The 24,427-nt window shown below is 37.2% G+C and overlaps 1 protein-coding gene across 5 annotated transcripts in view; it reads right to left on the minus strand.

The window, feature by feature from the left end:
* The window catches only part of dnm3a (dynamin 3a), a 63,607-nt gene that overhangs the window by 26,164 nt on the left and 13,016 nt on the right, over window positions 1-24,427 (minus strand). For 3 of the 5 annotated variants that reach the window (XR_012358593.1, XM_055185867.2, XM_073855859.1), the window contains exons 8-17: window positions 23,780-23,922; window positions 23,456-23,591; window positions 23,285-23,352; window positions 22,240-22,378; window positions 21,940-22,026; window positions 20,443-20,513; window positions 20,301-20,352; window positions 15,639-15,668; window positions 12,139-12,252; window positions 4,707-4,816 (exon numbers count right to left, since the gene is read on the minus strand). Coding sequence is in view for 4 of the 5 variants with exons in the window: in XM_055185867.2 (XP_055041842.2) it covers window positions 4,707-4,816; window positions 12,139-12,252; window positions 15,639-15,668; window positions 20,301-20,352; window positions 20,443-20,513; window positions 21,940-22,026; window positions 22,240-22,378; window positions 23,285-23,352; window positions 23,456-23,591; window positions 23,780-23,922 (950 nt within the window). In the remaining variant the exon portion in view is untranslated. Of the gene's footprint in view, window positions 1-4,706; window positions 4,817-12,137; window positions 12,253-15,621; window positions 15,669-20,300; window positions 20,353-20,442; window positions 20,514-21,939; window positions 22,027-22,239; window positions 22,379-23,284; window positions 23,353-23,455; window positions 23,592-23,779; window positions 23,923-24,427 lie in introns of those variants that run through there. The other 2 variants (XM_073855860.1, XM_073855862.1) reach the window with 2 other exon arrangements.

The following is a 24,427-nucleotide window of genomic DNA, read 5'->3' on the forward strand; positions in this document are numbered from 1 at the left end:
TTGGAGAGCTCCTAAAAGTGATTAAGTCTAGGACTAGTCTAATCCCTGTCCGGGAAACCACCCCTAGATTTTTTTTACTCCAATGTCACCACAGAGCTCGGTAATTAGTTGACCCAAAAAAGTAGAAAAAAAGTGTACAAATATTGTGTCAACAAATAAAGAGTTTGGTTCCAAAACGAGATTACTCTTTTTATTTTTTCAAAAATCTTGTTTTTTGATTGTGCATTTCAATTAATATCAACCAAACTGCAGTTGGTTTGTTTTGATTTAAGCCTTCGTAAGTAAAAAAAATACAGCTAAGCAGCAAAATAAAACACAATAAAAACATGTTTTGACAAAAATTTAAAAAATGGAGTTATCTCGTTTTAAATATTTTTGAGTTGAATAAACTCATAATTTTAAGGCAACTAGGTAACTTATTTTATTAAGTTGAAACAACATTTTTTTAACAGTGTATGTTTATCCCCAAAGTATTGGTGGTCTTTTGTCATATATGCATCATCGTTGTATTCATTTTAATCATTTAGTCATCCCACTATGGTTGTATGGCTTCACAGAAATAAACTTTTATCCTATGGCCCTAATTAGACAGGTTGCATTTTTTGCAGTGAGAGGTGAGTTTTTTAATAGTTTTTTATTGGTAATAAAAGTTTGCGCACTGTTTATGCCTGGCAGTATAGGTTTGAATGCCTCACGTTTTAGCCACCTGCTGTGCCGCGCGTTTTTGTAGGGGTGCTCTGAGCGCCTGAAGATACAAAAAATCAACTCTGAGCAGAAAAGCGCAGATGTCATTTGAATTTTTTTCATGGTCCAATCGAAGGAATGGAGAGGTGAGCCTTCCTTTGTGGTGACGGACAATAACAGTTGTTTGGAACATCCGAAACCTCTCACCCTTGATCAAGGTTTTTGTAAGCTTCTGCTAATATAACAGCAAATCCAAGTTTTGCTATAATCCTTAAACAGGACAGCTGATTTTGTGTTTGCCTAGCAAAAAAAAAAAACCGCAGTGCACTGCTCTATTCTAAATAAAAAAAATAAAACAAAAAGGCAATGGATAGTTTACCCAAACATATAATTCTGTCATCATTTACTCACCCTTAAGTTGTTCCAAACCTATACAAATTGTTTTGTTCTGATGAACACAAAGGAAGATATTTTGAAGAAAGTTTGTAACAAAGTAGATCATTGACTTAGGATAGTAGGACAAGGTAATGCTGTGAAAGTGAATGGTGCCCCTGATCTGTTTTAAACATGATTTAAAATATGATAATTTGTGTTCAGCAGAACAAAGACATTAATATATGTTTGGAATAACTTGAATATGAGTAAATGATGACATAATTATTAGTTTTACGTGAACTATCCCTTTAAGTAATAATCCCTGTGATGAAGCAGTGGTTTACAGTGAGTTTTAGAGCTGTTGTTCTGCTGTAGTGACAGGATGTAAGCAATGCTTCACTTATTTATTAGGCTGGTTGGGATGCTCAAACAGACCAATGTTTTGATAGCACCACCTGACTATTCAAAGGATAAATGCATATAAATACAAAAACATACAAAAATAAGTAAACTAAAGCAAGGACCACAGGAAAACACTGTCTGTCGTCTATTTCCCAACTGACTTAGGATTTATAAAACTTAAAAAAGCAAACTTTACATTTCTTGAGCAAATAGCATGTAAACTTGTATACGGAATGTGTACATTGGACAAAAGAACGACGTGGATGGGGCATACACAAATGAAATTGATAAACAAACCAATCATTAAAAAATTTTGTGAAAGTAAGGTGGTGAAATGTGTGGAGCAGTGTTTTGTAACTTTGAAAATGTTACTGTGGAAAGAGCAGTTAGTATAACTTTACAAAAATAGAAACCAAAGGACTGACATAATGTTTTGTCACTTGTTGCGGCTGGAAAAGACTAAATCAAAAATCTACAATGATGAGATCTTGTCATGCCGGTTTAGAACACAGTGTGACTGACATGAGACTCCAAGAAATTCCCCTTTTGAAAGCAGCCAGGAGCTCAGAGTACAAATTCTACCGCAAAAGAAAAACAGAGCAGAAAAAGCTTGGTTGTGGCACAAGGAAATAAATTAGGAGAGGAGAGATCGAAGTAGCTGATTAATAGTCCAGACATTATGGAATGTGTGTGTATGTGTATTAGAGAGAGAGAGGAAGAGAGAGAGATATATTTCAATAAGATTTTACAAGTGGTGCTTGTAAAAATGGTTGAAAATTTGCCGGCACATGTCAAAGGTGTAATGCTGCGTTCACACCAGCCACGGTTGAGGCGTCAAGTGCAAAGTGATTTCAATGTTAAGTCAATGTGAAGACACGTTAACGCTTGCGTTTAGTTTGCGCGAATGGAGCGTATGGCGCGATACGCGCGAATGGTGCTTTGTGTGCATTTTGCGTTGGACGCGAATTTGCGGTTGACGCCCGAGTTGAAAAATTTGAACTTTGGCGGATTTTCGTGCCGCGTTAACCAATCAGGAGCCTGTTTGGTCACTCTTCAGCATGAAGGCTTGATATTGTCCGTGAGCAGTCACCCGGAGCTATACGACACAAGTTCTTATTTCTATAGAGACAGGAATGTAAAGGGCCTGGCTTGAAAGAGTGTCAGTGAGGACATTGGGTAACCTGGTAAGTTGTAAATACACATTTCACTTTTGAGTCACGTGACGTTTATCGTCCCGCACCATTAATTTTCCCCCTATAGTAAGGTGACTAAATACGGTAACTCTCTCGATAAATGCACAACATCAGCCATCCTGCAAACAGACAACCGCAAAGCACTTGCTCCTCCCACAAGAAACGGATTTTGCCTCTGACGTGCCTCAAATGCTTGCTTTTTCCACGCGTCTACCTCGCTCTAGCCGCGCGAATGCATTCAAACTGTTCAGGCGGCAAACTAAGGCGCAGTAGACGAGATTTTGACGCCTGAAACAGGGTTGGTGTAAACGCAGCATAATGCAGGGTTCACACCAGACGCGATTGAGGCAGCAAGCGGGAGTGATTTAGATGTGAAGTTAATGTAAAGTTGCGATTAGACATCATGCGGCGCAGTATGCGCGGTAGGCGTGGCGCGAATGGCGTGGACGTGCGGATGGTGTTGAACGTGGGAAGGTGCGGCGCGGATGTTGTGTTCCGCGTGAATTAAGCGTTGCCGCGGGAAATGCGTGAGTTGAAAAATCTGAACTTCGGCAGATTTCCGCATTAACCAATCAGGACCTTGCTGTAGTAGTGACGTGATTACAGGAAGCGAGCGGAGTCTCAGCGGAGTTGCAGAAGCCCCTCCCATGACGCGTGTGATTTCAATATTAAGCCAATGTGAAGACGCGTTGATGCATGTCTGGAGGTCTCGCAACGCAAATGAGGCGTTTAGCGCAGCGCAAAATGAGCGTTGCAGCGGGAAACGCGTGAGTTGAAAATTATTTAACTTTGGCGGAAAAACGTGCCGCGTTAACCAATCAGGAGCTTGCCTTTAGTAGTGACGGGATTACAGGAAGCAAGCGAGTTGCAGAAGCCTTTCCCATGATGTGAATTTCCGTGTGAATGTCTCGATGACTAGAATTTCACGTGCAAATGAAGCGAGTAAACTCAAAATGTTAAAGCGCCAAACTAGATGCAGTAGACATGAATTTGACACCTCAAACATGGCTGGTGTGAACCCACAGTTATGAGTGGTTTCTAGGTGATTGATGGGCCAGTTATCAAACGCATGCGCCTACAGGAGAATATAGTATGTAGCACAGGAGATGCATTGCATTTTGTCTATAAACTATAAATAAACAATAAATACATTTTATCAAATAAACTATACTTTGCAAGCCTGTGCGTTTGACTGTGCGTACACAAAAAACAAACTATAGTCTGGGCTTTAGACTACAACCTTAATGGTTAAATATCACTTTTTAACTTTGTCCATCTTTGTTTGTACAGTCGCAAGCAGAAAAGAGTTTGTGGAAATGCAATGTTTTATCTCACCAAATTGTTCTCACCTGATGGAAGGGTTCTAGCAGACCAATCACAGCGCTTGCTTTCCACATAGACTTTATGGGTTGTTACATTTTAGGGGAGGTTGTGGGGCTAAGCATTTATGCGTACACTCTCATCAAAGTTTATGGGATAATTTATGGGTATTTGATTGGTAAATAAAGTTTTATAGCTTAGGTAATAGCATTTCTCTAAACATTTTAAAGTATCATTCATGTCTGTAACAGAACAGTGCAGGGCAAGTTATAAGGCAAAGGTTAATTGTAAGGGTTATGGAATGAATCAAATCAGTAATCCCAAGTTAAGCACACACCACTAAATATGGGTTATGTTTTCGCTCATAATGCCTCAATCAATGTAAACCCACTATGGAACACCAAATCACTTAAATTCAGTTGTAATATGTTTAGATCATTTTCGATGCGCCAGGATAAAGAAAGATAAATTTGGTTGTGTTTCATAATTGGATACATTGCTAATGGGATTGGATTCACACTGGTCAATCTATGAGTGATGAATCAGTTTGTGTGTTCACTGAGAATCAAACCTATGATCTTGGTGGTGCTATAACCATGCATACCAACTTAGCTGCAGATATGTGTGGTTTGCCTATATCCACTAAATGTTTCATGCACTTTGTGTGTTTGGCTTAAATGTGTTAATGATGGTAATAACATGTATTTCTGTGCGTGCAGGTGTGTGACTGACCTCTGCTCTGTGTTAAAGATGGCAAACACATGTTTGCTGGACATGAAGCTTTTTTCTATGTCTCGTACTTTCAGGTTGTCCAGAAGCAGCATATATTTCTTTTCTTTTTCCTAAACAATGAGATAGACAATAAATATCTATCAACCTAGTAGGCTACATACCGAGAGAATTTAAAGCCTTCAAACATCTGAATGTGCCTATGATGCCCAAAAATGTTATTCAGGTATGCAGCCCACTAGAGGCTTGAAATCGACAATAAAGAATCTAAAAATAAATCAAAAAGTTATCATTTACCTTCTTTTATTTCCAAACCTGTACAGTTTTCCTTTTCTTATGTAGAACCCAAAGGAGACGTTTAGCAGAATCTTAACACTGATCTTGCAGTGAATGGTGAAAATACAATAACTATAAATGCCTATTCAAAAAGAAAGGTACAAAAAGGTCCAAAACTGTACATTTTCTGTCGCTGGGGTGGTACCTTTATGGGTATACAACACAATGAAATATTGTACTTTTTGGGATACAATATTATACCCTTAGGACCAATTATGTACCTTAAAGGACAAGTTCTGTATTTTACACTTTAAGCCGTGTTTTCAGATTGTTTATGATGAAATTGAACGGTTTTGACTAAAATTTGGACATATGATGCTGGCCCGGGAATTTTCGGTTTCTGTGGTATCAGCCCCCACCTCTACAATGGCTGTATAGGTGCACTGGAACAATCCTTCCTAAAATGCATTAAACTTTCGTTTACAAAGACGTGAAACTCACCGAGTGGTCAGGGGTGTTCACTGATATGCCCACACAAAAATCGCGGCAAAAGATGCTTTCCAAAGGGTTTTATCGTAGTTTTTGTCCAACTCCATTGACTTGTATAAGATGTGCTATGTGGTACGGTATTACTCCGCGCCGGGAACCTTGTTTGTATTCTAGCGACAGGAAAGGTACAGTTTTGGACCTTTTTTGTGACAGTGTGTAGTCAATACACCTCAGAGCTTTATTTCAAGTCTTTTGAAGCTATACAATTTTGTTTGAAGAACAGACTGAAATTTTTTAGTAAATGAGTGAAGTTTAGTAAAAGATTAATTTCAGACTGATCCTCACACAAATGATCATTTCGTTTTATTTTGTATACTTGTGTATTTTTATTTTTAATGAAAAACTGCAAGAAAATATTCTGCCATCTACATTTGTAGTCCACAGAAGAATTTAAATCATAAAGGATTAAAAAACAGGTGAGTAAACAAAATTTTTTGGGGTGAACCTTACTTTTAAAACCCTAGTCTAATATAGAGACTTTGGGGGATGATTTAAGCATTCAAACATTTGAAATGTCTACAGTAGGTAGGCAGTTCACCAAGTTTTGTGATGCATCCTGTATCCAAAAAAGATCAAACAAACTGTGACAGTATATCTAAAAAAAAATAGTGAGAACTGGAAAAGAAGACTACGAAAAAAGACAGGAGCGTAAAAGCAAAAACAGTAGATCAAGTAAATCAATAATCTATCAAAAGAATAAAATCTATCGTAGATTTACTTGATTATTCCCAGGAAGACCTCAGGCAACTGGACAAAATCAATGAAATGCGCACATAAAAATTGGCACACAAAAAAACTTTTTACTCTCCAAGTTAGATTTGAGAAAGAAAAAGTATAAAAAAATGAAGGAAGAGTTGAGAGATAGAGAGTAAGCCCACATGTGGAAGTCATTATTCGGCCCAAGGCTCTGAAACACAACATTTCTGCTGAAAAAAAGCAAAAGACCTCCGCTCTCCTCCTCTCTGTCTGAACAGGAGGGGCCGGGGTCTCAGGAAACGGCTTGGATTACATTGCAAATAACGGAAAGGAGATGTAGGAGAGAAAGAGAGGAAGAGAGGATGAAAGTGTGAAGCATGAGTACTGAAAGAATAAAAAATGAAAAACAGAAGGTAAAGAGAGAGCCGTCTGATGGCGCTATCAATGATTGGGTCTGATGGAGTCACCGTGCGGTGCAGAATTTCTTGGAAAATCTATGCAGGTATTTTCTTAAATCTGCAAGGCCATCTTACAACAATTTAAAAACCAGAGTGCCTTCACAAATAATTCACCACAAAAAGCACATTTTATCATAATTTTGTCACCCTCATGTCATTTCAAACCCGCAAGCTCTTACTTTTCCTTTGGAACACTGAAGAATTGTTACATATTTTTTTCCGTATAGTAACGGTTAAAGGAATACTTAACCCAAAAACGAAAATTGTGCAATCATTTACTCACTCTCGTGTTGTTCTTAACCTTTAGGAGTTTCTTTATTCTGTATTGTACACAAAATTAAGATATTTTGATAATTGATGGTAACCATACAGTTATCGGTACCCATTGACTTCCATAGTAATTGTTTTCCTACTTTGAAAGTTAAAGGGTACCGTCAACTGTGTGGTTAAGATCATTATCAAAATATCTTCTTTTGTGTTCAGATGAAAGAAACTTATACAGGTTTAAAACAACATGAGGATGAGTAAATGATTACACAATTTTATTTTTAAATGAAATATCCCTTTAATAATTGGGGTCGTCAAGCTCTAAATAGGACATAAAACAACATGTGTTTTAACCCTTGTGGGTTGTTCCAATTCACTACCCTTTCGGGCTGTCTGTGCACAAAAAAGGCCACCAAATCAAACAGCTGTAAAAATGTATCAGATTAATTTTTTTCATCAATCTGCCAATCAACCTCAGCACCGATCAAACCCACCAATTTCCATGATTTCAACTCCTCAACCGCCAAGCTCATAAGCGGTGTCACTGATCACAAATTGATTGATTTTCAACATAAAAAGTGATTGTGGACTGGATTTTTTTTTACCTTGGGCATGCCAAAGATTGGTAAAAACATTGGCTTTGATGCATTTTTTGTTTTTGTGCAGCATCAGTTTTTATTCTTTTTCTCCCTCATTTACTGTTTTTGCCCCATTGACTTCCATTATAGAAAAAAATAAAAACTGATGCTGCACAAAAACTAAAAATGCATCAAAGCCAATGTTTTTACCAATCTTTGACAAGCCCAAGACTGTGAAAAAGGTCAAAAAATCCAGTCCACAATCACTTTTATATTGAAAATCGGTTATTTTTTTTCATCAAATCAGTGACACCACTTACAAACTTGGCAATTAAATAGTTAAAATCATGTAAGTTTTGTAAGCATTTAGTAGTTATGATCAGTACTGAGGGTGATTAACAGATTCATAAAAAAATTGGAAAAAATATTCATCTGATACATTTTTACAGCGTCCAATTCAGTGGCCTTTTTGTACACGAACAACCCGAAAGGGTAGTTAATTTGTCCACGGTATATTGTTGAGTTTTTGAAAAAGATCAAAGCATTTTCTCAAAATATGTGTAAATATAAGATTTGTCGCCAAAAATCATTCCTTTTGAATGAAACACAGAGAAAGTTGTGGCCAAATTAAGACATAAAAAAAACAAAAATGGCCAAAAATGGCCTCAACAACCCATAAGGGTTAAAGTGGTCCATACACCTTGTGCACTATAGTTCGTTTTTTATAACCACGCCAGTTATGTGGAAAGAACAAGACCGAACTCATCATTCATTGAAAGTTGATGTCAGATATTACAGAAGTAAGAACTACTGTTTATGCGTCAATGATCTTGACACGCCACTTTTAAATTCTGGACGTGAATGCGGATAAGACGTGTGCTTCAGGGACAGGCAAAATAATTAGAAAATAATTTCAAACTGTTCTACACTCTCAAAATAAAAGGTACAAGAAGTTACAAAAGCTTTGGTACCTTTCCAAAAAGTACACTTTTGTACCTAAATGGTGCATAATGGTACCTCAAAGATACATATCTGTACCAAAATTGTACATATAAGGACTTTTTTTTCTGAGAGTGTAAACACAAACGTTTGAGGTAGAGTTCAAAAGTATATAGCGCACATGTCATGTGATTTATGATGCTTTTATATTTTTTATTATTTTCATCTTTACACCGTGGCAGCCCCTGATCACTATATAAAATCTTCATAACAATTTCTCAAAATTGTCTACATTTTCATTCCACAGAAAGAACAAATGAAATGTCATAAATGCGAGAATACAATGACAGAATCAAATTTTTTGGGTGAGCTACTCCTTTAAACTATCACACTGTATCTCCTTTCCTCTCTTGTCCTCCCTGACTCTCTGCACCCCTCCTTTTTTGCTCCCCTCGAAAATGTTCTCTCTTTTTTTCATTCCAGAGGGGCCCACTTCCTGCCTGAGATTTTAGAGGTTAAAAAAAGTTAGAAATGACAGGCTGGCGTTAAGAATACAACATCTGGTACCGCTTTAGTGAGAGAGCGAGAGAGAGAGAGCGAGCGAACGAAAGGGAAAGAGAGATGGGGTAGGGAAGTCCAGAGATTGGCTGCGAGTACCGAGAGAGTACGGAGAGAGAAAGACGAATGGATATGAGTGAGTCGGACCAAGAGATTGAAAGAAACAGAGGAATTGAGAAACAACGGACCACTCCAAAGTTTATTCCCCAAGGGTCCCATCAACCCTTATATGGCCAGAGGGGTCCCTCCCTCGTTCTCGCTCTCTCTTCTTCTTTCTCTGACTTTCCCTCTTTTTTTGCTACGCTGTCCATAAACGTCCTGCCAGATAGCCGGCTGTGGAAGCAAATGTGCCACGTCAAGGCTGGATACTGAACGGCGACGCAGAAAAACGCAGGATGCGCTGGGTCTCGGGAACGGGAAGGAACCGAGCGAGAAAGTCGCAACGGGTAAACGAATGTTTGGAGTCAGTCTCTTCATTCCCGCCTAGAATGAAAGCAAGCAATGGAGACTTCAGTCCTGTTTATTTTGCATCTTCTGTCGCCTCCGGTGAAGGTCGGGGTCAGCGAGGTTGAGTAACTGAAATAGATAAAGTTAAAGTAAGGACTGAAATGAGAGAAAGAGGGCTCCTGCTCCGTCGTCCCAGTGTTCAGACTACCTGTTCAGGATATTACTGGTGTACAGTAGTCTGCACATTGGTTAGACTGTGCAAGGATTGTGCAACACTTAAAAGAAAGATGATGATGCAGGTGAAAAGGTTTTGCTGTGTTGTTTTGGTTGTCTATACAAATGCATTGTAACTTTTCTCTCTGTCTAGTATAGCGTTGGTCATATTGCATGTCTCAGTCGACAGAGTTCGGTGCCGTTGGCGGTAATGACAGAAAACGTTTTCTCTGTGATGGGAAAACTTGGATTCAGGTGATTATGCAGGTTTGGACCTAAAGGCTGCCGTGTACGGGAGATCAACTACATAATGTGGTTTATCTTACTTTTTTAACATGGTAACGTGTAGCTAACTCTTAATTTAATGTGGGCCGCTTTAACAGATTGTGTCATGCCGAATTTTCCATATGACTGCTCTAATATGACACGGCTGCTGTAAATGTGTACATATTCCGATTGAGGTTTTCAAGAAAGTTTTCTGAGGACATCTGGGCGTCAGGCTAGCTGTCTTGAACCTTTGTTTGTATCTTCAGATGATTAGAAGGCCACTGATCTTGCTAACACACTCACTGCAGCATAATCACGTAGCCGCACGCATACATCCAGACTTGGAGGAGGTGAAAAGAGAGTGATTATGCAGAAAGCAAATAGAAGTGGAGGGGTGCACAAGTCATCTGTTTTCCCTCACGTAGCTCTACGCAGAAAGAGAGAGAGAGAGAAAGACTAAAGGAATGCGTGTCTGTTTAGTGTTGGGCGCTGATTAACCCAAACCAGCAATCCCAACTCAAGAGCGCCATCGGTACTGGGATCAATTTACAGAAAGGAAGAGAATATAAGAACATCTGATGCCACTTTGTATTAAAGCCCGACTAAAGTTTTTAGGGTTAAAAATGTTAATCTTACAAATGCGTAATTATTTGTATTTGTAGTGTTTGCATGCAGATTGTGAGAATTGCAATGTGATCTGCTACAAGGGGTGAGGGGCTGTATCTCTCTCTTCCTCTCTCTCTCTCTCTCTCTCTCTTTCTCGGCAGGCTCTAGAAGGCTGGATGGTGTTTGGACAAACTCTTACAATTTTCCACCAAGGAATGTGTATGGCCCCAGAGAGACTGCCAACCACAGAGACAAAATAAAATGAAGCGAAAATAAAGAAGATAGACAGAAAGATGGCGAGGGTAAAAAGATGATATAGTATGATATATATGAAGTTAAATATAAAAATTGCTGCGGTTCTACACAGAGACAAAAATATGTGCATAGTTATGTAAGAATAGCAGATATGAAGTGGAAAATCAGTCCAGGCAGAATATTCGAAAATCACTGCAATAATGGCTTTAGCAGAACAGGAATTCAGAAACCAAACTAAACTAAAATCTGATGTATCAAAAGTATTTTTAATATTTACGCTGAATATATAATAGTGTAATAGCATAAATCAGTTTATATGCTCTGTGAAAAAAGTGTATGACCTCCAGAAACTCGAATAAATTTTATATAAATTCCTATATTTGACATTACACAGCCTTTGAATTTCAATATACATAAAACTCAGTGTTTGCTTTTATCGTTGCATGCATTTGGCAGTTAAGTGAGGGCGTTGAGCATAAGTGTGTTTGGGCCCGTGCATGTGTTCTGTGTATATCAATATACATGTGTGTGTTTGCGTGTGTGTGTGTGTGTGTGTGTTAGTTTGACTTGGGGGAGATCCAGCTATGTCAGGGTGATCCAGTCCAAATGCCTTTATTCCCAATGGACATAGAGAGAGAGAGACATAGAGATTGGGGGTATGCTAGAAAAAGAGGGCAAAAATATACAAGCAAGGGAGAAAGACCATACACCAAGAAAGTAAGAGAAAAAGTTTTAAAAAGTTGAATCTGTCTGGGAAAGGGGACCAGTAGGACTCTAATCTAAAGAATAGAAAAATGTCTTTTTTTATGTTTACATATTTTGTTTACAGACTAAAACCATATTTACTGTGTCAATGTACTGTACTGTTTTGGCTAAAACAACGTGATTTTAGGTTTTTCTTGAATTGTTATGTATAAAATGTGGACATTGATTTATGTTATATTATTAAAATGTAATAATTGAAATGTTTAAACATGATTGGGGCATATGTTTGCATTTGACATTATCCGCGTTTCCTGTCCGGAGAAGCAGGCTGCGCTGCCATTGGCTGAGAGCGTTGTCTGTCTGCCTGTCTACACTTGCTGTGCAGAACTTCCTGCACCTGTACAGCAGGCACAGACAGGCAGACAGATGGCAGCCCGCCTGACAGGCCACACAGTGTGACTGACACAAAGAACAGCCAATTGGAACTCCTTCCTTGCCTTTTCCCAAAATCTCTACAGGGAACTCTTGGAAACTGTACTTTGAGCACTCTCGCCATACACTCATCATAAAGAAATCAATGAAAACCTGCATGATTAAATCTCTAAAATACTTTATACTCGCCTCATCGTCTTTAAACCAGGACAGGCTTTCGGCTGTGAGCACAAACCAGTATTCTCTGGCTCCTCCTTTGATCAGACTGATGTTGTTGATGGTTAACCAGCCCTTACGGATCACCTGAAGGGCAAGGAAAGGGGTGAAAGGTCTTGGTTCATGGTATAGTAAAAATGTTTGTGAGATTCTCTGCTCCTTTAAAATCAGGAAGTCAAGGTAAGCAGGTCAAATCTACATCTAAATATTTAAAGGTGCAGTGTGTAAATTTTAGCGGCATCTAGTGGTGAGGTTGCGAATTGCAACCAACGGCTCAGCCCACTGCCCACCCCTCGCTTTTAAAACGCATAGAGAAGCTACAGTAGCCGCCACCAGAAAGACATGTCATCGACGGAGACAAAAATGTTTGTCCGTTAAGGGCGTCTGTAGAAATGTGGTGGCACAAAATGGCGTCTTCCACGTAAGGGGACCGTTGTGCATGTAGATAAAAACATCTCACTCTAAGGTAATGAAAACATAACGATTTATTATAAAAAGGTCTTTATATTGCATTATATTGCATTTCTGTCAAGAGATCCTTCTAAAAATTACACACTGCACCTTTAACATACAGCAAAACGTAGAGTGATATTCATGGATAAAACAGTGATGGAGGTCTTGATAGATAGATATATGGATAGATAGACAGATCAGATCTAGAACAGTAAAGCTTTAAAATAAAAGCTACTAGGAAGGGGATTAAAGGGAGGGGGTGATGATAAAAAAGGAAGCAGAGTGTCAGGATAGCAAATGAAAAGGGGGAAAAGGCCCAAAACATCCCATAGGAAATATGAGTCACTTTCTGGCTGATCAAGGGCCTGAGTGTGAAAACAGAGCTTTATCCTGTGCGTCATCTGTTCAGTTTAGCAATATTATAAGCAATTGCGAAATCACACTTTTAAACTAATGCATTGAAAATATTTATATCACCATAGTTGAACTAAACAGAAGAACAAACAGCAAAATAAATATTTTGGTTACCAGATGATGCAATACTTAGGAATAGATGAAATTTTAATGCATTTTATCACCTACAGTTTGAATTAAACATCCAAAAATGAAGAACATAACAATACAACAAGACAAAAAATGTCTTTGATTTGTGACTGTACTTGCCTTTGTGTTTGCAGCGCGGCATAATTTTTGTTTAACTTTAGGAATCAAACACACACACCAAATGGATTAAGATCAGAGGGGAGTTTCAGATTCCATTCTGTTTTTAACATTAGCTCACACACTCACGCACACATCTGTTTACTTGTGTGTTTAAAGTGCTGCAAACTGAAAGGAAGTTCATTCACAGATAGAAAAAAAATTAAAGTACTTTAAAATAAATTACAATGATAAAGTATAACAGAATAAACAAAGCAGGTTATTGTTAATAGAAAAAGGTTTCAGGATGCGGTTCAGGATTTCTGTTTGAGTTTTTAATACATAAAAGACACTGCTGGGTGAATCAGGATTCAGAAAAAGAGCTTAGAGATCAAACGAGTCCTGTTTTGGATTGTACCAAAACTAAAGAAGTAGGAAAATGTAGTGCCTGCAGAACTATGACATGCACATTGGCCCTCATTTATCAAAAGTGCGTACACCAAAATTCCAGCGTACACCTGGCGTACACCCAAAACCACGGTGACTTTGAGATTTATCAATATGGACGTTGGCGTACGGTACGCTCAAATCCTACGCCTGCTCAGGAGGTGGTGTACGCACATTTTGAGTTAGTGGAGAAATGCGCAAACACTTCCTAACACCACAAAACGCACTGACAAACTAAAATATATGATATATTATGACCCACTGTAAAAAACATAATAATTACAAACTTCAGTGTTTATTTTTATGCAACATGGACTTCAATGTTTAATTTGAGAGACTACCAAAGCATTTGATTTGTATGCATATGTATTCCTTCAGTTGAGAGCCTGTGCGCTTTACCTGACGTTTCAGGGCAAAGCATGTGAGCGGAGCGGAGCCTTGAGCGGTGCGGTAATATTACCATCAAAGCGCCTTTCTAAAAAGTCCGCTCGCACCGTTCGTTGAACCCAGAACGCCCTTTGATAATTTGCTAGTTCGAGAATCTGTAAAAACGTCTAGCAATAAGTTGTGGAATTCAAGCCTTATACATAAATGTAAAGTAAAAATCAAAGTTAAGGTTGGACAGGAAGAAAACATTAAAAGGAAGTGCGGAGAGACTGTAAAAGTTAGCAAATATTCATCCTGGAATCTGAAGCGGCACATTGCAAGAAAGCACAAGGATGTCCTACGAAAACATGGTAATAATGCATCAAAAGGTAAGCTAGTTACATACCATTCGATGATAAATAAATAGCTACACATGAATAGGTAAAGTAAAATGTTTGTGTTGAATGGAGCCATAAATCCGATCATGATGACATGCGGACAAAATAATGGCCACGAATTATCTTTTATGCTACATTATGGACACTTATTTTTCTTATTTAGTCTAAAGTATGGCCATAAATATAAAATTCGTTCCCAATATTCAACAGTTTGTTCCTTGGGATTAATTATTATAATATTTCGTCATTACTATTACAATTATTATTACTTCAAATTATGAATTAGCCTAGTAAAACATGTGGATGTCGTGGAAACAAATTGTTAATTTGAATTATATCCGGAGCTCCGTATGAAACTGGATCTTAGCTAACAAACAACTGTATGTAAATACAGAAAAACACACTATAAAAGTTACTACATCATTTTAAAATATTATTTAAAATAAACTTAACCGAACCATTAAGCAGACATATAATTTAGATGTAGGCAACAGTAAATAATAATAATAATAATAATAATAATAATAATAAATAATTATTATTCTAAATATCAATTAAGCGTCATTAATTATAAAAATAATAATACAAATATTACAAAATGTCATGCAATTATTAATGTGTCTTTAATCCCGCTCTTTAAACTCCCAAATAAAACAATTTTGTTTCTTTCCACTTCCCCGGTTTGTCTTCTTTGCCGTCTTCCATGTATCAATGTCGTAAAATGAGGGCGTGGGGGAGGTGGAGACTTGAATTTATATGGGTGTGTTATTCTAATGACGATTGTTTTCAGCCGCGGCATTTATGAAGGGCAGATATTGCGTACACCTGAATATCAACGGTACGCACAGTTTCATAAATCAGGCGGTGAGAGGAGTGTAAGCATAATCTTACGCCAACATATACGCCCGTTTCTACGTAAGAATGATAAATGAGGGCCATTGTGTTGATGCTTTTTAAGTAAACAAAATCTAAATTCCTGAGTCCCAGAATGCCTTGTGTATGGTTTATATGACCACAACAACGGACAAAAAGGTGGAAAAATGCAGAGGAAAAGAAAAGGCGGAAAACATTCTGCTACATTCAGAGACAAACTGGCTTTTGACATACAAACAAACACACTGTTTGACACTGGTGGACAGTAGGTAAGGCTTACAGACACTGGACTCGTACAATTTGACTGGGTGGTGGAGGTGCAGCGCCCTAAAACATCAGCAGAGAGGACAGAATTAAACCATTAAGTGAGTCTCTGCTGGCACACCTGTACCTCACATTCACAAAAAGAGCACATTTGTTTAACCCAAAAAATATACATATTTTCATTTCCGGTTCTTTTGTCTATTATGGAAAGTTTCTAAGAGAATATCAGACAAGATATTGGCTACTGCGATAGATCAGTAATTAAAATGAAACACAATGCAGTTAGAGTTAAAGCTCTATTAATGTTTATTCACCATGTTGTGAACAGAACAGAACAGAACAGATCACAATACACGACACAACTGTAATGATGAATGTTCCCGTTTCAATAATCATTTTGCTCTGTTATCTAATATTGTGCTGTGTAATTGCTATGGGTACTATAACATGTAGAATGAACTTTAAAGGATGCACGTGTGCAATTCATTTATGCCCTACTGTAAATGTGATACACTCTTGTGTGGACATGAAGAATTATTGCACATTAGCTAAGAAAAATTCAAAAAGTTTCACTACACTTTTTATACTAATTTATATGATTATACTAGTTTGTTCATAAAGGTTTTCCTTTTGTTTTTGTGCATCCTTTAAAAAATGTGCTGGCTGCTTAAAGGAATGTTCCATTTTCTTAAAAGAAAAATCCAGAAAATGTACTCACCACCATGTCATCCAAAATGTTGATGTCTTTCTTTGTTCAGTCGAGGGGAAGTTGTGTTTTTTGAGGGGAGCATTGCAGGATTTTTCTCATTTTAATGGAATTTAATAGAGCCCAACATTTAATACTTAACTCAACACTTAACAGTTTTTTTCAACGGAGTTTCAAAGGTCTATAAACGATCCCAAACGAGGCATTACGGTCTTATCTAGCAAAACGATTGTCATTTTTGACAAGAAAAATAAAAAATATCCACTTTTAAACCACAACTTCTCGTCTAGATCCGGTCGTGATGCGCCAGCGCGACCCCACGCAATACGTCATGACGTCAAGAGGTCACAGAGGACGAACACGAAACTCCGCCCCAGTGTTTACAAGTGTTGAGAAAGAGGACCGTTCCGACGTTAATGTATGTCAACTGATACTAATTAATGTCTTTGTGTCAGTTTATTGTTTATAATGGTCCGCAAATGTGCATTTTATATATGTAACACGGGACCTCCCTACGCGCATTTACGTTAGGTCGCGCTGGACCGGACCCAGACGAAAAGTTGTGGTCCAAAAGTGTATACCTGTCACTTTTCTTGTCAAAAATGACAATCGTTTCGCTAGATAAGACCGTAATGCCTCGTTTATAGACCTTTGAAACTCAGTTGAAAAAAAATGTTAAGTGTTGAGTTAAGTGTTGGGCTCTATTAAAGTCAATTAAAATGAGAAAAATCCTGGAATGTTTTCCTCAAAAAACATAATTTCTTCTCGACTGAACAAAGAAAGACATCAACATTTTGGGTGACATGGTGGTGAGTGGATTGTCTGGATTTTTCTTTTAAGAAAACGGAATATTTCTTAAATATTCTGCCCTACAAAGGCAAAAGGCAGTAACTTAGTTTTTGGTCAAACACATTACTTATTGATATTTTTGAGACATTCAAGACCTCCTTTATTATTTGCATTAGTATCTTGAGTCAATTTTATGTTTTTTCAAGAAAATAAAAATAAAGAAGAAATTAACTGACAACTGAAACTCACTATAAGTCTAAACTTTAAAGACCTCCTTTATTATTTGCATTAGTATCTTGAGTCAATTTTATGTTTTTTCAAGAAAATAAAAATAAAGAAGAAATTAACTGACAACTGAAACTCACTATAAGTCTAAACTTTAAAGACCTCCTTTATTATTTGCATTAGTATTTTGAGTCAATTTTATGTTTTTTCAAGAAAATAAAAATAAAGAAGAAATTAACTGACAACTGAAACTCACTATAAGTCTAAACTTTAAAGACCTCCTTTATTATTTGCATTAGTATCTTGAGTCAATTTTATGTTTTTTCAAGAAAATAAAAATAAAGAAGAAATTAACTGACAACTGAAACTCACTATAAGTCTAAACTTTAAAGTCATTTTTCTCAGTTTCACACTCTAGCAAGTTAAGGTCTTTTGCCTTTGTAGGGCAGTATTGGCAGAGAACATTTTATTTATCAACCTTAAGCCGAATCATTAATCTATTATTCAGACATAAATTTGTAAGAAACTTGCAGGTACTGCAATCTTAGATCCCAGAAATGTTGTTACTGTCTTGGGGAAAAAGGCATTAAAATTTGATGCTCCCTCTTCGTGGAATAACTTAAAAAATAAGTTGAAACTTACAGAGCTGGTTTGAGGGGATTTTAGATAAATTGGAGGCCGAAACAATCTGATTACATTAAGTATTGATATTTATTCATCTTTAACTCTTGTTTTAATTTGTATGTCTGTATTCGTGTATGTATTTGTGCATGTTATTTGTTAAACCGACACGAAAATCTGTTGCTGTCTTAAGCCCTATTCAGACAGTAATTGTTACTCATGGGGACGTAAGGTATTTTCATCATTTACAAGGGAAGTCAGTGATTTTGTTGCTGTCTGTATCCAGAATGTCAGTGTTTTTCTCTCCGACCACCGCGTTAAAATTCTCGGCCGAATTACATATTGTTTTTTGACAAACACCAAGGTTGTGTGGTAATTAAATATCGTAGTCCACGTCTCTGAGTTTATAAAAGGGCATCAATGCAAAAGTCATTCTGCACATCCTTTTAAGACCACTGAAAAGCACTGTATGGTCACACGCTTCGTGTTTATTCTGCATCAGTGAAGCATCTTTCTTTCTTCACTCTTTTACAGCGAGCGAGAGGTGATATAAATAAAGAGAAGAAAATCATGAAAACGTTTAAAATGTCTGTTATCAGCAGCAACAAGTGCTAAATACAATTTTAAAGGTGCAGTGTGTAATTTTTAGAAGGATCTCTTGAAAGAAATGCTAAATATTATACAAAACTATATTATCAGGGGTGTATAAAGACCTTTTTATAATGAACCATTATGTTTTTATAACCTTAGAATGAAACGTTTTTATCTACATACACCGAGGGTCCCCTTACATGGAAGTCGCCATTTTGTGCCGTCATGTTTCTACAGAAGCCCTTAACGGACAAACTTTTTTACTAAGTTGTCTCCAATAGATAAAATGCTTGTCTGGTGGTGGCTATCGTAGCTTCTTTATGCATTTCAAAAGCAAGGGGTGAGCAGTGGACTGAGCCGTTGGTTGCAATTTGCAACCTCACCACTAGATGCCACTAAAATGTACACACTGCACCTTTAAAATGTATTCAATTACACATCAGTATTCCATATACATATAATCAAATATCCGGGTCATGTGAATAATCATGTTAACCACACACGCAGCGCATTTTCAGGTGTAGTGAATTATAACCTCAAATTTATCTTCATCTGAATGCATGAGTTTTATTGCAGAGGAGGCATGCAAATGTTGCAATTACTGTCCAAATAGGGCTTTAGCAAGGACTTTTAAAAAAAGAGATTTTTAATCTCAATGCGCTTTTCCTGGTAAAATAATAAAATATAATATTATTGTTCTGTTAAATAGAATAGTGTAATAAACTTGTTACATTAGTAAGCATTATTTTCAAATGTAATCTTATGTTAATTTTATGTTAGCATATGTAGAGGTGGTTTCCTAGACTGGGCTTATCCTAGTCCCAGACTAAAATGCATGTTTGAGCTGCCTGAGTTTAAAAACATCTTGCACTGGCATATCTTAACAAATATTAGTGCTATTGTTTTGTTGCAAGATGCACATCAGAATACGGTAGTTGGGTTTGTTACTTAACTACGTAAATGTCCTAATATAACTAAGTCCTGGATTAATCTGAAACCTGTCCGGGAAACCACCCCGTAATGTTCTCTGTTTTGTGGTAATACTTTTAAAACAGTTTGTACTGTAATATTTATATGTACATTTTGCTTGATATTACTAACTTGATTTTTTTATTATATGTTGTCCAACTTATTGCATTAAAACTGGAACATTCCTTTAGAATAAACAAGGAACATGAAAGGGAAAGATTTTAGCATATAACCCCTTTTTAAGACAGACTTGCTACGCTTTTGGAGAAGCTGTAAGTTGGTAAGATTTCCACTGCATATTAAAAAAATTAATTGTGCAGAATTCCCAATGAAGTACTGTAATACATATAACCCTGTCGATGAGTTATTGTTATCATGTTATCATCTATCGAGCTGTCTACCTAATGCTTATTAAAAATGTTGCATCAATGGAGCTTTCTAAAAAATCATTAAAATTACAAAATATTTAATGGCATCAATAATAATGTTAATATAGGTGGTTTATTAATGTCATCAATCACATTGGCCACACAGTTCTGTGCGTTTGTCTTTTTCCTTATAGGCTTTGAATCAAATAAATTTTTGTGACTCGTCTTCACAAATGGAAAAACATATGATGATATTAATTAGCATATTAATTTACAGCAAAATACAAGCCATCAGCAAGAAGAGGCCTAAGATGTGTTAGGATAGAATTCACACAAATCGACAGGAAAACAACACAACTTGAGTGGATTCAAAAAAACAGTAAGACATCAGGTACCTATTACAACTCACCAAACATGATCACTCACCTGGTTCACTGCTGAAGCTTTAATGGTCGTTTGATTGGTTTTCTGTTGAGCACTGAAAGGAAAGACGTACAGGAAGAGAATGCATGTCTTGTGTTTTTAAATTAGTGGTCACATCATCATTGTCGTCAGGGGGAAAACTCACTTTGCAAATCCAATGAAATCTTCATGGTTTGTGTTGATGTAAGAGAGCTGAATCTCTAGTGAAAGTAATACCTGTTCAGTAAACAAACACAAAATTTGACATTATCTAGAATGTACAATATAAACAAACACACTACTGATGATGTTCAATTCAATTTAAAGGAATAGTCTACTCATTTTCAATATTAAAATATGTTATTACCTTAACTAAGAATTGTTGATACATCCCTCTATCATCTGTGTGCGTGCACGTAAGCGCTGGAGCGCGCTGCGACGCTTCGATAGCATTTAGCTTAGCCCCATTCATTCAATGGTACCATTTAGAGATAAAGTTAGAAGTGACCAAACACATCAACGTTTTTCCTATTTAAGACGAGTAGTTATACGAGCAAGTTTGGTGTTACAAAATATAACGTAGCGCTTTTCTAAGCGGATTTAAAAGAGTAACTATATTTTATGGCGTAATAGCACTTTTGTGAGTACTTCGACTCGGCGCAGTAACACCCTCCCTCTCCCATTATGAGAGTGAGAAGGGGAGCGGACTTTTCAGGCGAGTCCAAGTACTCCCAAAAGTGCTATTACGCCATAAAATATAGTTCCTCTTTTAAATCCGCTTAGAAAAGCGCTATGTTATATTTTGTAACACCAAACTTGCTCGTATAACTACTCGTCTTAAATAGGAAAAACGTTGATGTGTTTGGTCACTTCTAACTTTATCTCTAAATGGTACCATTGAATGAATGGGGCTAAGCTAAATGCTATCGAAGCATCGCAGCACGCTCCAGCGCTTACGTGCACGCACACAGATAATAGAGGGATGTATCAACAATTCTTAGTTAAGGTAATAACATATTTTAATATTGAAAATGAGTAGACTATTCCTTTAACTGAAGTCAAAAATTAACCAGGGCTTGGGGACAAAAGAAAATAGCACTGAAAAAGACAAATGTTCCACAATTCGGAAAATTGTATTGAGTTTCTATGATTATTATTCATTTTATAACTCTTGATTTATTTTATAAAATTGTATTATAGGCTGTATTAAATACAAACAAATGAGTATCTGGCTTTAGTAACACCTATTCCAAAGATTTGACTGGCTGTGGATTATATGTAACAAAAATGTATTCCCTTTTTAAAAATGCTACATACTGACAAGTCTAGTGTGCACTCTAACTTGTGTTAAAAACAACTAAATGCAACACATCTCTGTGTTATTATCATGCAGGTGTGCATCTCAAGACAAAACAATGTCAACAATATATGTTAAAATTAAACAGAACAAGGTGTTTTTAAATTAAAGCAGCTCAATCATGCATTTTAGTCTGAGACTAGGATAAGCCCCGTCCAGGGAACCACCCCTTAGTCTTGATTTTATTACAACTTGTGTAGTCATTTTTATTTATTTTAACACAAACTTATGTGTTAAATAGCATTACACAAACAATGTGCAAAAAAGTAATACATTCTTTTTTTAGAGTGTGGTTGTTGGACTGACCTGGTCCTTGGCTTGACTCTCTCGCTGCCGAATGTGTGTGGTCACTATCCTCTCTGTCTCCTCCCGTAGTTTGGGAAAGGTCTCTAACTGAGGACATGCACGTAAAAATCAAAAAGGTTCAAACAAAGAAACACTTAAATCTAAAGCCATAATATGGATTGCATTGCAACATCGTGTTTAAAAATCTTCCAGGTGGAGCAAAGATGAATGGCAGACAAGGAAGGCCCCTATAAAGTCTCTTTTTGACTTACACATCTAAACACTGTACTTGCATTCACCCGGCATAAAAGGATGTTGTACCTTGTTGGTACACTGTTGTACTGTGTTGATGAGCTCTTGGATCACCATGTCTACACACTTGAGACAAGGGACTTTGAGTTTTACAATCTGTTTCTTCACTATGGCTTCGAAAGCCATATCAGGTGTAAACAGACCGGTCCTAAAGGGAAGAGAAAACACTAAAGTGTGCATATTCTGGAATACCACTGTAAAAAGTATATACTATAAAAAGTTGGAACCTTGTAACCAATAGGTGCTATTACAGGGTTCCCACACCTTAGTTAACTTCAAATTTAAGGACCTTTCAAGGACTTTCCAGATCTAATACCCTCAAATTCAAGGACTAAATGTGGGGACACATTTCAAGTGAGAGCAAGGTTACATCGTGTTACCTTTTAAGATACATTGTAACAGTTCCTGCATCACTGCGGTGACACTTTAGGGACGCCTCCAGGGGTAAGTGTGTCTGAATGTGTATATCAAATTCAACCAATGGTGAGGCTTAATGACAAAGACAGGGTGACGTGGGAGCCAGGAACTATATCACTATCTGAAATATTGCCAAAGATGGCGTTACAGGGACGCAGGAAGTATTGCAAGGGAGACGCAGCGTCTTGTTCCCCTCTCAGGTAACAACAGTTACATACGTAACCCGAGACATTTTCATGTGTCAAACACAACTATGCAAAAAAACATTTTGGTATGAATCAACATTCGCATACAGAAGATATAGCATTTAAAGCAAACAGCTTAGCACGTATGCTTAAAAAGTCTAGAATTTTTATGATTATTATCCTACACTACACCGGGAAAAGTATGGATTGTTTTCCAGAAAACTTCTTGCATAAAATAGATTCAAGCACTTTCAATGACCTGTATCTATGCATGTATATTTTCAAAAACTTCCCAGGGATTTGAATTTTTTCCCCAGTTTCACAAACTTTGAAGGATTTCAAGGACCTGTGGGAACCCTGTATTACTACCTGAAACCTAATATATTTAGGTTTATTTAATAATGTTCAATAATATTTGTTTTCGAATACAATGTATTAATAAACAAACAAACCTGATGCCGTGGATGTTTATAATAGCGTAACTGATCTCTCTTCGTAATTCTTTCTCATCAAACTCCATCTGATACAGCACAGGCCAACATAAACAAGAAATGTGTGTGAGCCTTTTGCTTTATAAAGAGATTAAAATAACTAACTGATCAATTTAAATTCTAAAACATCACCTTAACTAGTTCAAAAGGGAAACGCTCATGAAAGATACGGTTGATTTTGGCACCTCCTGACAGCTCCACTGTCTCCACCTGATCACCGGATCCCTCGATTCTCTTCTCAAAGTCCAGCCCAAAGTGTTGTATCAGCCTAGACAACAGATGTACACAACGCACTTGTGTGTGTTTGTCCTCTTCAGTTGTGGTCTTGTCTGACATGTGCATCTGTTTGTGTTTATGCAGTAAACAAATGTCTTCTCATAAAAGACTAGCGTGTATGTGCCCATGTTTGTGATGCATGTGTTTTTAATTTCTGAATTAGGGTGTGTGTAAACCCACTGCATTAAGGCTTTAGTCTTGCGTGAGGGGTCATCCGAGTTCAGATACTTGTACTCCTTTGCCTCTTTATCCAAGGAGAGAAGCTGACCCTGCAGTTGACTACGGAACGCTGGTAATGTGTCACGGATGTGGTTGGTAAGTTGCTACAGAGGAATTTGAAAAATGGAGAAATAAAAAAGTGTTAAAGGAATAGTCTACTCATTTTCAATATTAAAATATGTTATTACCTTAACTAAGAATTGTTGATACATCCCTCTATCATCTGTGTGCGTGCACGTAAGCGCTGGAGCGCGCTGCGACGCTTCGATAGCATTTAGCTTAGCCCCATTCATTCAATGGTACCATTTAGAGATAAAGTTAGAAGTGACCAAACACATCAACGTTTTTCCTATTTAAGACGAGTAGTTATACGAGCAAGTTTGGTGGTACAAAATAAAACGTAGCGCTTTTCTAAGCGGATTTAAAAGAGGAACTATATTTTATGGCGTAATAGCACTTTTGGGAGTACTTCGACTCGCCTGAAAAGTCCGCTCCCCTTCTCACTCTCATAATGGGAGAGGGAGGGTGTTACTGTGCCGAGTCGAAGTACTCCCAAAAGTGCTATTACGCCATAAAATGTAGCTCCTCTTTTAAATCCGCTTAGAAAAG

This window comes from Misgurnus anguillicaudatus, chromosome 18 (assembly GCF_027580225.2).
Source record: "Misgurnus anguillicaudatus chromosome 18, ASM2758022v2, whole genome shotgun sequence".
NCBI classification, from domain to species: domain Eukaryota; kingdom Metazoa; phylum Chordata; class Actinopteri; order Cypriniformes; family Cobitidae; genus Misgurnus; species Misgurnus anguillicaudatus.